This window comes from Bicyclus anynana, chromosome 6 (assembly GCF_947172395.1).
Source record: "Bicyclus anynana chromosome 6, ilBicAnyn1.1, whole genome shotgun sequence".
Classification (NCBI taxonomy): domain Eukaryota; kingdom Metazoa; phylum Arthropoda; class Insecta; order Lepidoptera; family Nymphalidae; genus Bicyclus; species Bicyclus anynana.
Genome location: NC_069088.1, coordinates 12,254,242 through 12,266,630, shown reverse-complemented (window position 1 = coordinate 12,266,630; position 12,389 = coordinate 12,254,242). Strand labels below are relative to the sequence as shown.

General features: G+C 38.4%; 1 protein-coding gene across 1 annotated transcript; it reads right to left on the bottom strand.

Moving 5' to 3' along the window:
• Window positions 1-408: 408 nt before the first annotated feature.
• Window positions 409-12,055, bottom strand: LOC112055124 (cysteine--tRNA ligase, cytoplasmic). Its single transcript, XM_052882087.1, has 12 exons — window positions 11,899-12,055; window positions 11,602-11,817; window positions 10,256-10,522; window positions 9,277-9,493; window positions 8,078-8,288; window positions 7,175-7,407; window positions 5,089-5,322; window positions 4,489-4,624; window positions 3,645-4,108; window positions 3,197-3,359; window positions 1,602-1,798; window positions 409-718 (listed from the first exon to the last, which is right to left on the bottom strand). The coding sequence occupies exons 2-12, from the start codon at window positions 11,781-11,783 to the stop codon at window positions 590-592; spliced, it is 2,433 nt and encodes an 810-aa protein (XP_052738047.1). The 5' UTR covers window positions 11,784-11,817; window positions 11,899-12,055; the 3' UTR covers window positions 409-589.
• Between the last annotated feature and the right edge of the window lie 334 nt (window positions 12,056-12,389).

Genomic DNA, 12,389 nt, shown 5'->3' with positions numbered 1-12,389 from the left:
TCTTGAACTGAAAGCGTCCGGTCCGTAGGTGGCGTCATAGGGTTAGGTGATGGTAGAAGAATTAAAAGCGACGTGGTAATTGATAACACAGACTATCAAGTGAAAAAATTTTCGAAACATGATAGGTAGGCATTTCGATATTTTTAATATTGTCAACATCACTAAGCGCGCAGCAAACTGGGTGGTTAACTTGGTTGTGTGTGGCTGGCGTTATATTAACAGTTTATAAACCAAGACTCCTTCTTTATTTTGGTATTCCTGGTAAAATTTCTTAGATGTAGTCAATATATTAGAATGATTCAGTATCCTTTGTCTATCAGGGTCCCGAAGCTAACTTTAACCGATTGGATTTTTGTAGCTATTATGTCTAAACTACCTTATAGTAGAATAAATTAAAAAAATATCCACTTTTGTTTTAAAAATTATTCTTTATACAAAAAAGTGTGCATTAGTTTACATTACAAACGAAAGATAATAAATCTTACATTTATACTTATATACAAAAAATACGATAAGTTATATAAATACTTCACGCAAATCGGAATGAGAATTTTAGTTCGTTATTATTTAACAACCGATTACACAGTTATCACGAGTTACTGTTAACTGAAGCTAAGTATTCGTTGTACTTCTTCTCTTGAGCTTGTTGTAACTTTTGCAGTTTCTTCACCAGCCCCTTGCTGAGTTCTTTGCCCTCGTGGTCATGGGTGGGTAGACCCTAGAAATATATTACAATGAGATCTTATTCGTCGTATTATCTATTTTTAGCAGACTCAGCAGAAATGGATTACAAAAATAAGAAAACCAATGTCGAACAAAGGTTATGATTCACAATATTGGACAACTTGATTAAGAAGTCAAACTGTAACCAAAATAAGACTGTAGAATGGCAGAGAATGACCTTGAGTGGAGTCACTAACTTGTGGTCGTTGTGTGTAGGGTTAAGGGATCCCTTAAGTTAAGTAACAATCCCTTTTTCCACTCAAGTCACTCTCCTCGCCTATCTCAAGTAAACCATAAAGAAATACACAACAAGGAATATAGACGGCTCGAACGCCACGAGCACACTGAAGCCGACCAGACGACGAGCGCCTTATATCGCAAGTCGTTCCCGCCAACAGATTGTTACCCCTCTCTAACTACCTATTCTTTACGGAAACAAGTCGCGCCACCTAGCGTCGGCTCGAGCCGACACGAGATCGAGCGAAGTCATATAGTCTCAGACTACTATTTCCTACACTATATTAATATAAATAAAAGTTTAGTTAGCCCTTTACTACAATCTCACCTGATGGTAAATGATGATGCAATTTAAGATGGAAGCGGGCTAACTTGTTTGGAGGAGGATGAAAATCTACACCCCTTTCGGTTTCTGCACGACATCGTACCGGAACGCTAAGTCACTTGGCGGTACGCCTTTTGCCGGTAGGGTGGTAACTAGCCACGGCCGAAGCCTTCCACCAGCCAGACCTGTACCAATTTAAGAAAACCTCAATCGGCCCAGCCGGGATCGAACCCAGGACCTCCTTCTTGTAATTCCACCGCGCATACCACGGCGCCACGGAGGCCGTTTCCTAGGTTTAATTTATAAAATTATTTACCTTATCATCAAACTTTGAATATTTGTCTTTTTCTCGCTTGAACATCTCAGTGGGAGGGATTTTCTTCTGCTCTTCTTTGGCTCGCTGCGCCTCTAATAATTCTTGTTTCTTTCTTAACTTCTCTGCTTCCTGTCTTTTCTTCTCTTCCCTCTCTTTCATTAATTCTTCTTTACTGACAAGCTTCACCACAGTCCGATCTTGCGGCCAATAAAAATATTATTTCAATTGCAGATCATTACTAAAAGCATTATGAGTATTGGAGATAATAATTATAAAAACAAAATTCCTACTGCGTGCATAATAATATAAGACTCAATATTTTGTGAATATTTCAGGCGTCTGCCTGTTGTCATTATCAAATTTGAACAAAAACTAGCAAAAAAGGAGCCCCCTTAAATATTTATTTTAATATGATATAAGCATTTGTTGTTGTTGTGTTGTGAAAATTTCAACTGTCTAACTATCACGGCTCATGAGGTAGTCTGGTGACAGACGGACGGACACCGGAGTCAGTAATACGGCACCGTTATGCCCTTTAGGTACGGAACCCTACAAAATAATAGGGGTGATGACAGTTTTTTAAATTGTATACAAAGTAGGAGTATGCTAATTGTAAAGCAATTTTCTAAAAGTAATAGGAAATCTGCGATCATTACTTTCGGAGCTACCGGACGGTGCCACGGGTCCCTGAAAAACGCAGTCATCAACCCCATTGAAAAAAAATTCTTTCAACAAGTAAAATAATACTTTTATGAGAAACTTTAAAAATAATAGCGTCATCTCTCGTATCGCATTTGCTTTACTTGACAAGCTTCTACAAGTTAGTTCACAATTTTGCCGTTAAAAGAGTGAACGGATTCGGCGCTGGGCTTAAATTGGTTGTGTCGTAGTTTAGCAGTGTTACTACAGATGGCACTTTGTTTGTCATTTCGATTACATTTTTCGTAAAACATTCACCTGCTTACTCCTTATGTCAAGCTTGTATCGGAAATACGGGATGATCAGCAGACAATTAGCAGAGCGATCGGTTACTTAAGAAATAATAATCTGAAATATTTCGGCTGAAAACCGGCCGAAACCGAAACCGAATTTTAAATCTGAAATTCGGTTTCAGTTTGGTCGGACAGTATGAATTGGTGATATATACTCAATTTAAGTATAGCTGCCCCCCCTAGATACAACCCTAGCTACACCTATGCTGTTGTATGTAGGGTAGGGTATGCGATTCGAACCGACCAACTCGCGCCGACACATGCGTAAAGAAGTTTCGCTTCAAAAATGTGATAAAAAAAAATCACGCCTCACATTCCGGAGGGTGTGGGTTCGAATCCGGTCCGGGGCATGCACCTCCAACTTTTCAGTTGTGAGCATTTTAAGAAATTAAATATTATGTGTCTCAAGCGGTGAAAGAAAACATCATGAGGAAACCTGAATACCAGATAATTTTCTTAATTCTCTGCGTGTGCGAAGTCTGCCAATTGACATTGGGCTGGCGTAGTGGACTATTGGCCTAAGCCTCATCATTCTGAGAGGAGACCCGAGCAGTGTGCCGAATATGCATACATGCAACAACATATGCAACATAGCAGCTGTACCGGGCTTGTCCTCCAGGCGCACGCCCAGCGCAGGCAGCTCGTCGTCGCGCAGCGCGTCGCACAGCGCCAGCACGTCGGCCGCCGCGCCCGCGCGCGCCGCCTCGCGCACGCGCCCGCGGAACGTGCTCAGCGCCTCCAGGTACGGCATCACTGCCTCTTCCAACTGTAATAAAAGAAACACTTAAGTTATTAATTAAAACTTCCGACTACGTAAAATGCAATAAAAGCACAAACATATAACGAAATTTTCTCAATATAATATATTCCTCCACAGGCTCAGAGTTAGTCAGCGGGCGATGTAGCGATGATTGGCAGTTTCTCTGCGTGATAGAATCAGAAATAATCAGAAAAAATCAGCATCCAGCGGCGGCGTAGATGCTGGCGGCTCGAAACAGTGATGTTTGGAAGTCTATACAAGAGACACCAATAGCGGGCGCTGTGTACTCACGCAGACGTCACTGGCGCCGCTGACGGGGAAGCCGATGAGGCCGCGCGGGCCCTCCACGGCGCCGAACACGTGCAGCACGTCAGTGACGTAGCGCGCACACTCCACCAATAGCGGGCGCTGTGTACTCACGCAGACGTCACTGGCGCCGCTGACGGGGAAGCCGATTAGGCCGCGCGGGCCCTCCACGGCGCCGAACACGTGCAGCACGTCGGTGACGTAGCGCGCACACTCCACCAATAGCGGGCGCTGTGTACTCACGCAGACGTCACTGGCGCCGCTGACGGGGAAGCCGATTAGGCCGCGCGGGCCCTCCACGGCGCCGAACACGTGCAGCACGTCGGTGACGTAGCGCGCACACTCCACCAATAGCGGGGCGCTGCGCGGGGACGTCGCCCGCAGGTACACATGCGCGGCACCCACCAGCTCACGTAGCGCGTCGACAGCGCTGCGCGTGTCGATGTTATCTGACAGAGTAAAGTTACTTCAAACAGATTATAGGGGCGGTACGATAAGGAGAAGTAATTATTCGAAATGATCAGAAGAGAGTTGAATCAAACCTCACATGGAAAGAAGACAAATATCACAGTTTTATTATCGCAAAGAAAAACATTGCATAAAATAAATTTGACATACAATTAAGGTCTTAATTCGATCTCAGCAGTCTTGACTTGACTTAACTCAACTATGCAGTTTGCTTATAATACTGCACCGCCAATCTGCAATGATATTAACGATGAACCTTGTTTGTACATTTTACTACTGGGTACATCCCAAGCCAAACCGTTTTCCAAAGGTAAAAAAGACTATGACTATATAATCTTTGCTATACAACCTATACCCTTACCACATAGAGCAGCATGAACTTGCTCCTTCGCCGAGCTAAGCTTGCTCCACAGCTGCTGGTCCTCCGCATTCCACGCACCACCGCAGCCTGAGTCGTAGCCGGCGCGTATGGCGTCTTTCACCGTGAGGAAAAATTCCTGCATTATAAATAAATAACTAATTTAAATAAATGTCAGAAGCTGGTAGGACCAAAAGGCTAAAGCGATCCACCGTGGAAGAGTTTTGCGTAGGTCTAAAAATAATCTAATAATGACCACAACACGAAAATTCGCTTATTGAATGATCTTCAAATTAAAATATCCCCTTTTTTAACGTCCGTTAAAAAACTCTCGTGCAAAGGAGGGCCGTGTCAGTGCTGTGCACTTCATACATGCATTAAAGTACTGCATTCCCTAATAAGAGTTGTTATTAAATACAGATTTTTCCAGTGCATACCCTGCTCGACAACATTATGGACGCCACTGCTTATAGTAATGATATTCATTATTAAAGTAGAATCATCAAGTTTTTTTTGGATATAAGTAAACTGTCGGGTCCCTTTACGTTTCTAGTTTGCTTGCCAAAAGCACTTTGAAATAAGATTACAAAATAGGTACTCAACATTAAACATCTTCTCTGTCTGTATGGCCATGTCCATTGTGTTATCCGAATAGTCCAGAGTATCCTTCCAGCCGTGTAGAAGGAACGCAATGCGTAACTGTCTGGCGGAGTGACGTTTCAATGCGTCGGATATAGTTACGAAGTTCTTCAAGGACTTGGACATCTTGCAACCAGCGATAGTGAGATGACCCGTGTGCAAGAAATAGTTCACCCAGCCGGGCTTGTCGAAATGTGCCTGAGGAGTTAAGAGGAAAAAATAGATGTTTTACTTTTCATTTATTTTTTATTGATGGTGAGAAAAGGTGGTCTTGGTCGCTAACAATGGGCCTCCGGACGATGGAACAAGCTATGCTAGTAATGTATCTGCGTGATCGAATCAGAAATGAGGAAATCATCACATACAAAAGGCCTATGTCCTGCAGTGGACATCAATCGGTTGACATGATGATGATGATGATGATGAGAAAAGAAGAAGAAGAAGAAATACTTTATTGCACACAAAAATACAATTATAAATTAAAACATTAAAAAGATAATTTAAACTTAGCATGCAAAGGCGGCCTTAAAAGGTGAGAAAATAGTTCGAAGAGTCGATGGATTTTGGGTTCCAAGGTGCTAGAATGGCGACCACGCACTAGAAAACGCAGTGTGGGTCGACCCACCAGGTGTACTGACATCAGTCTCTGCGATTCGCTGGATGGTGGCGGATCAGCATCGTGATGTTTGGAAGTCCCTGTCCTGCAGTCTAATGGCTGATATGATGATAATGATGATGAGAAAAGGTGAGATATAAGTACATTCGCACACTGCTTCGCCTCTAAAGCGGCGATCCATTGTTGGGCATGAGACAATGACAATGTAATACCATTATAGCTTGGCAACTTCGTTTGTAACACTCCCAATGTCCCGCGCGGGCCGGGGGGCGTGCAGCGATGAATGAAAAACCCACGACTGATGCACGTCACTTCCCAGCACGCACGATTTTACACCCGCGCAGTCTTTCCCCCTGTCGCCCGCATATCATGGGAGTGTTATCAACGAACTTGCCAGACTCAGTATTAGGAAATATGTGAACTACGCCTCTACTAAAAATTTTTGGGAAGAAAAATCCAACATTTGATAGACCAATAAAGGGTTGAAAATCAGAACCTCATGATCTAAGGCTTAGGCTAACTACTAAACCAATGAAGCAGTTAATAAAAAAAAAAAATAATGTGTGCAATGAAATTAAACTATTAGACATGTCACTAACGCGTCAAAACTGCAAACAAAAGTGGCTAATTGTCTTAATTTCATTTAGTCGCATAGTAAACAACGTAAGTTATTTAAACAAATATTACCTAAATAATTATTGTCTACAATGTCGAGTTCTGTGTTCAGGAAGTGTAAAAACTATATATATACATAAATATTATCATCATCATCATTATCAATCCATATTCGGCTCACTGCTGAGCTCGAGTCTCTCTCAGAATGAGAGGGGTTAGGCCATTAGTCCACCACACTGGCCCAATACGGATTGGCAGACTTTACACATGCAGATAATTAAGAACATTCTCCGGTGTGCAGGTTTCCTCACGATGTTTTTCCTTCACCGTTTGAGACACGTGATATTTAATTTTCTAAAATGCACACAACTGAAAAGTTGGAGGTGCATGCCCCGGACCGGATTCGAACCCACACCCTCCGGAATCGGAGGCAGAGGTCATATCCACTGGACTGTCACGGCTCTCTATAAATATTACACATTAGCTGACGCCACGCGGTTTTTACCCGCGTGGTTCGCGTTCCCGTATGAATACGGGGATTTTATATAACCTATAGCCTTCCTCAATAAATGAGCTATCTAACACTGAAAGAATTTTTCAAATCGGACCAGTAGTTCCTGAGATTAGCGCGTTCAATCAAACAAACAAACAAACTCTTTAGCTTTATAATATTAGTATGGATACACAAAATGGTGCATGTTTGCTGCGCTCAGTGAAGTAGCTAAATACAGACCACTTTTTGCAGTGATTTTGTAGCCACGTAACATATCTAGAGTATAAAATAAGGTTGACTGTGTTAAAGACATCTTGCCAACATACCTCACTTTGAGCCAACTCATTATCATGATGAGGGAACTTGAGGTCCACCCCTCCCGTATGTATGTCTAGGTTGGAACCGCACACGTCAGAGGCCATGGCGGAGCACTCGATGTGCCAGCCGGGCCGCCCGGCGCCCCACGGCGACCCCCACGAAGGCTCACCAGCTTTACTGCGCTTCCACAGGGCAAAGTCATTCGGCGAACGCTTCTCAGCCGTATCATCACTGAGATCTCCTGCAAACATTATCGTATTGTTTAATCTTGGGGCAATATCTTCAGCCAAATATATTCGTAACGTCAATATATTAAACCACAGTATCTTTAGAATCATCATTTTAAAGTAAAGTGAACTTTAAACACTTTAAAATTAGGTACATTTTACTTTGAAGAAAATTGAGATTGAAATCTTTAAAAATATGGTCGTGAGAGCGAGAGACAAAAGATCATAGATAGATGTTAATTAATTTTGAACAAAATTTCTAGGAACGAAAGCGACAATAATAGTTTAGCAGTACCTACTAGATACTACTACTAAATGCTTTCATCTCGCCAAATATAAGCAGATCCTTAAGAGGTAGGAATGAAAATGAGTGTTATTTATTAGCCTACATTTAGAGTGTTAGGTACGTAATTATGCTATCACATACTATGACAATGATGAACTTAAGAAAAGTTTTATATAAGCATTTTTTATTTAATTATTCACACCATGTAGTACAATATGCTCGAGTCTCATTTATGAATTATGACCTACATATCAATATAAAATACTAGATCCTGTCCTATACAAGTCATACTTATCATGGCTTGAATTAGATGCTTATTATTAGCTTCATGCCTTATTACAATAATACAGTACATAATGAATACTTCATATATAGTATAGTACTTCTCTTTGCCTTACCTTCTCCTTCTTGCAATGATTTAGTATCGCCATATGCTTCAGGCACAAGTCTGGCATAATGGTGTTGGTCCTTGCTATCAAACTCGCTAACGTTAAAGTATACTGAGCCATTTGATTCATATGCTAAGCCATTATCTATAATTTTTTGTATAAACGTTATAATTTGTGGAATATATTCGCTTACTCTAGTTAATACATCTGGTGGTAATACCTGAAATGGAATTATATATCAATACATATATAATATAAATAAAACTGTAATGTCTGTATGTCTAATCCATACTTCCATACTATAGTATTATGAAAACGAAAGTAAGCCTGTCCGTCTGTTACCTTTTCACAGCTAAACAGCTGAACCAATCAAGATTAATTTTGGTATTCTGATAAATAAGACCTAGGAGCAGAACATAGGCTACTTTTGTCCCTAAAATAAAATGAGAAGGGGGTGAATTAATAGGGGTTGAAATTTTGTGCATGAAAAAAATACGAAATGTAGTGATTTTTTAAATTTAACCCTTTGGGGTTGAAAGGGGTTGATGAAAGCTTACACTAATTATTATTCGCAGACGAAGACGCGGGCGACCGATAGTTTTAAAATAACTGTTTTCTCAAGTGTGTAATGCATAATACGAAACACTAACAAACTGTTTTAAAATATATGCCTGTCTGTTTGTTTTTCCAGGCTAATCACCTTTATCTGCACTGATTTAATAGGATTTTCACTGAATGATAGAGAAGGTTATTGAGAAACATTAATACTATAAAAAGTACCTTATATACTATAAGAATGTGGTTCAGGGTTTCCATGTGGACACAATCGCTGGCTGTTACTAGTTAACAGTTTATTAACTTTTTATATAGAATACTGGTTTATAAGTAAAAATTCTGTTTTACTGACATAACTTGGTGTAGCATGCTAAAGAAGAGTTATTTGAAGTTACTTTTAATATATTATTTGTATGACTAATTTTCCTGTTCTCCTCCAATTGCTCATTGAGACTGTAATATTACAAGTAGGAAAGACAATAGTCCAATGGAAGCTTTATTTAACTCTTGAAAATATTAGAGCTTCAATTTCAATTTTGAAAATATTAGGGCTTCAATTTCAATTTTGAAAATATTAGGGCTTCAATTTCAATTTTGAAAATATTAGGGCTTCAATTTATCATTACTAATATAAAATAGTAAATTACACTCACATTAAGTGCTTTCATATCTTTATGAAACTCATCTTCCCAGTACCTAGGCAAAGCTGTGAAAATTGCATTGTCAGTGACTGTGGCCCCATATTGTTTGTCTAACCATTCAGATATAGGATCTTTTGCTGATTTCAACATATCACTCTTGGCTGTTTCTATTTTTTCATTATGGTTCTCTTCTACAGCAGCTTTGAGAACTTTTACTGCTGATGCAACACTATTAAACAAATGGTAACAGATGATTTCATCATATTTAAGTAACAACAAACATAGTCAGCAAAAGTGTGACCTACATGCCAAAAATGATGTAGGTAATATTTATAGCAAAATTATAAATAATGTTAAACATCATTAAGTATTAAGATTATGTTAATAAAAGATTTGGTAAATAATAAAAATAATCTTTTCAACATAAAAACATATTTCAGTTAATTTGATTTAACACAAAATTACTCAACCAACTTTCATGAAAATGTAATGGGACTAATCTGGAAGTATCAAATTAAAAAAGAATTTTCAAAATTGGTTAATAAATGAGGTTATGAGGTAACAAACCTCGAATGAACCTCCTCCTTTTTTGAAGTCAATTAAAAATACAGCTAAACACATGGGACAGAGCAGGCTTTATGACCTGATATTACCACTGAATCGAGAACTCAGTACGTAGAACCAAAGGCTTTTTATTTCAATAAAATTTAGGACACAATTTTGTTGTAAGGCTAGTTGTAAATGCTTTCATAATGTAGTATGCAATATCTTTTCAAAGTTTCATTTTAATTTTTAGTTTTGCCATGGTAGGGTTTTTTTTTCTCTCTTTCCTTTGTCTATCAGAGATCAGTCTCTGAACCACAATCCAATCAAATGACTGCTTAGAATGTAAATGTCATGGTAGGTATACCTACCTGACTCAAAGAAAATGGTCAAGCTCTTAACTAAATCTAAAAATTAAAGAATTCTTGAGTGAAAAAAATAAAATTACCTTTCCAACATTTTTTGCATTGTATTTTTTTTATCTGGATCTGTTGCTTCCTTTACCACACCTTCATAGAAATCCACAACAGCAGTTGCATCATCAATAATTTTGGTCAGATCTTTGGGCTCTTTAACATATTTCTCATATAAATAATTTTGTCTTGCTCGCTTAATAATTTTGTCATCAATATCTGTTATATTCATGACATACAGTATATCATAACCAAAATAGTTTGACATAACACGTCTCAGAATGTCAAATGAAATGTATGACCTACAACAAAAACATTATAGAGATAAATTAATTTTCATTAATAATAAGGGTCCAGTTTTGGTATAATGGTTTTCTCTTTACCACACAATGGACCTATACAATGAATCTATAGTATGCTAATCTTATTTAGTCTTTTATTAAGATATCATATTTCTATTCTCTTAAAGAAATTCTATGGTCCACCTTATTAAATGGTGTCTGGCAAAGGAATGTTCTTCACCAAGCATATGGTCGGGCTTCTAGAAATCAAAACCATTTTGATAGAAGCAGAGAAAAAACTCTGAGCAAAGCCCAGGACTTGTAATTACAATTGTAGGGTTCAAAAGCTCCTTTAATACCAGTTAAAACTCCTCTTATCTGTGTGGTTTTCTCCTAGCCCAGCAAAATTTGGTATGATCCTATTCCTACACTATAGAATTTCTAGTACTATTACAAAGTAAATATAAAAGACCTGCTTTTGTACCTTTTATCACAAAGTATAAAATATAAACCTTCACTAACTACTACCTCTTAAAGCCTTCTATCTCTTAAATTCTTCAAATTCTGTTGGCTACTGAATCTACTATCTTAGGAGCATGAGATATGTATGACAATATTATATATTCTTTAGCTGTCTTAGTACCCATAACACAGGCTGACACCTATTCTGGGGTATATTGTGTGTAGTATCAAAAAATATCATTACTAAAGGACTTATCTATACTTAAAATAAATCTGTAGAGGCCAATTCTGCACATAAAATATATTTCCACAATAACTATCAGGGGGTGTCTAGTGATCAATACTGATGCCAAAAGTGCAATCAGTAAACTTTTTGTCTATCTGTCTGCATGTTTGTTATAGAAACAAAAACTACTTGTTACAGATTTCAATGAAACTTGGTAATTATTCTTCATACTCCTGCGCAGGTTATATTATACTTTTAATAGGAGCAGGAGCAGGCTACGATCAATAGGAGCCGAGCAGTGAAGGGAAATGTTAGGAAAACAGGAGAAGTTACTCCATTTTTACAGTGATACTACTGTAAGCGCTAGATTTTTTTTTGAAGTCGCGGGCGTCCGCTAGTAAGTAATATTTACCTCGCATGCCCCATGTGGGAGGCATCATACACAGTAGGTCCACAACTGTACCAGTTGATACTGTTGCCATTCGAACATATGAACTCTTCTTTTTGTCGCGTCAGACTATTGAACAATTTCAGAACAGGCCTCTTATCTCCTGAACATGGCGGGGACCAACTCGGTTGGTTTCTCTTAGACATCTTGATTCTTGTGTATATTTTGCCACTTTATAACCTAAAATCAAGCATTAAAATAAATTTAACAATATAATTGCTATATAAAATTATCAATATTTGTTAGAAAAATCACACATACTGAACCAACAATTTAAAAACTCATGAATATAAACTTTTATTTAGAAAATGTTAGAATTGGCAGAAATAACTTGGAATTTTTGAAATTAATATGTGGCTGCGGCAAAACAGAAGTAGGCAGGCAGTGACACTGACATTTCTTCAGCAATCAGCTGTCAATTGTTGTTGTTGTCACTTGTCACCGTCTGACAGTCGAAACGTAATCTCCACAGATTAAAAGATACTACCAACAATCGTGAGGTCGTAGAGGAAGATTTCAGTTTATTGCCATATACAAAGCATAAATGGGTAGATACCTTTTAATTTTATGCCTCTGTCCGTATGTTTACCTTGTAATTATTGACATTATTATTTTTATTAATACATTCTTTAGCAAAACTCTTGGCAAAACAGTCGAATTCATAATGATCTAAAAGGTGCCTGGAAATAGTATATTTTAAATGGCAATAAATTTACAAACGCTGTCATTCTATTTACTAACGTAAAGATATA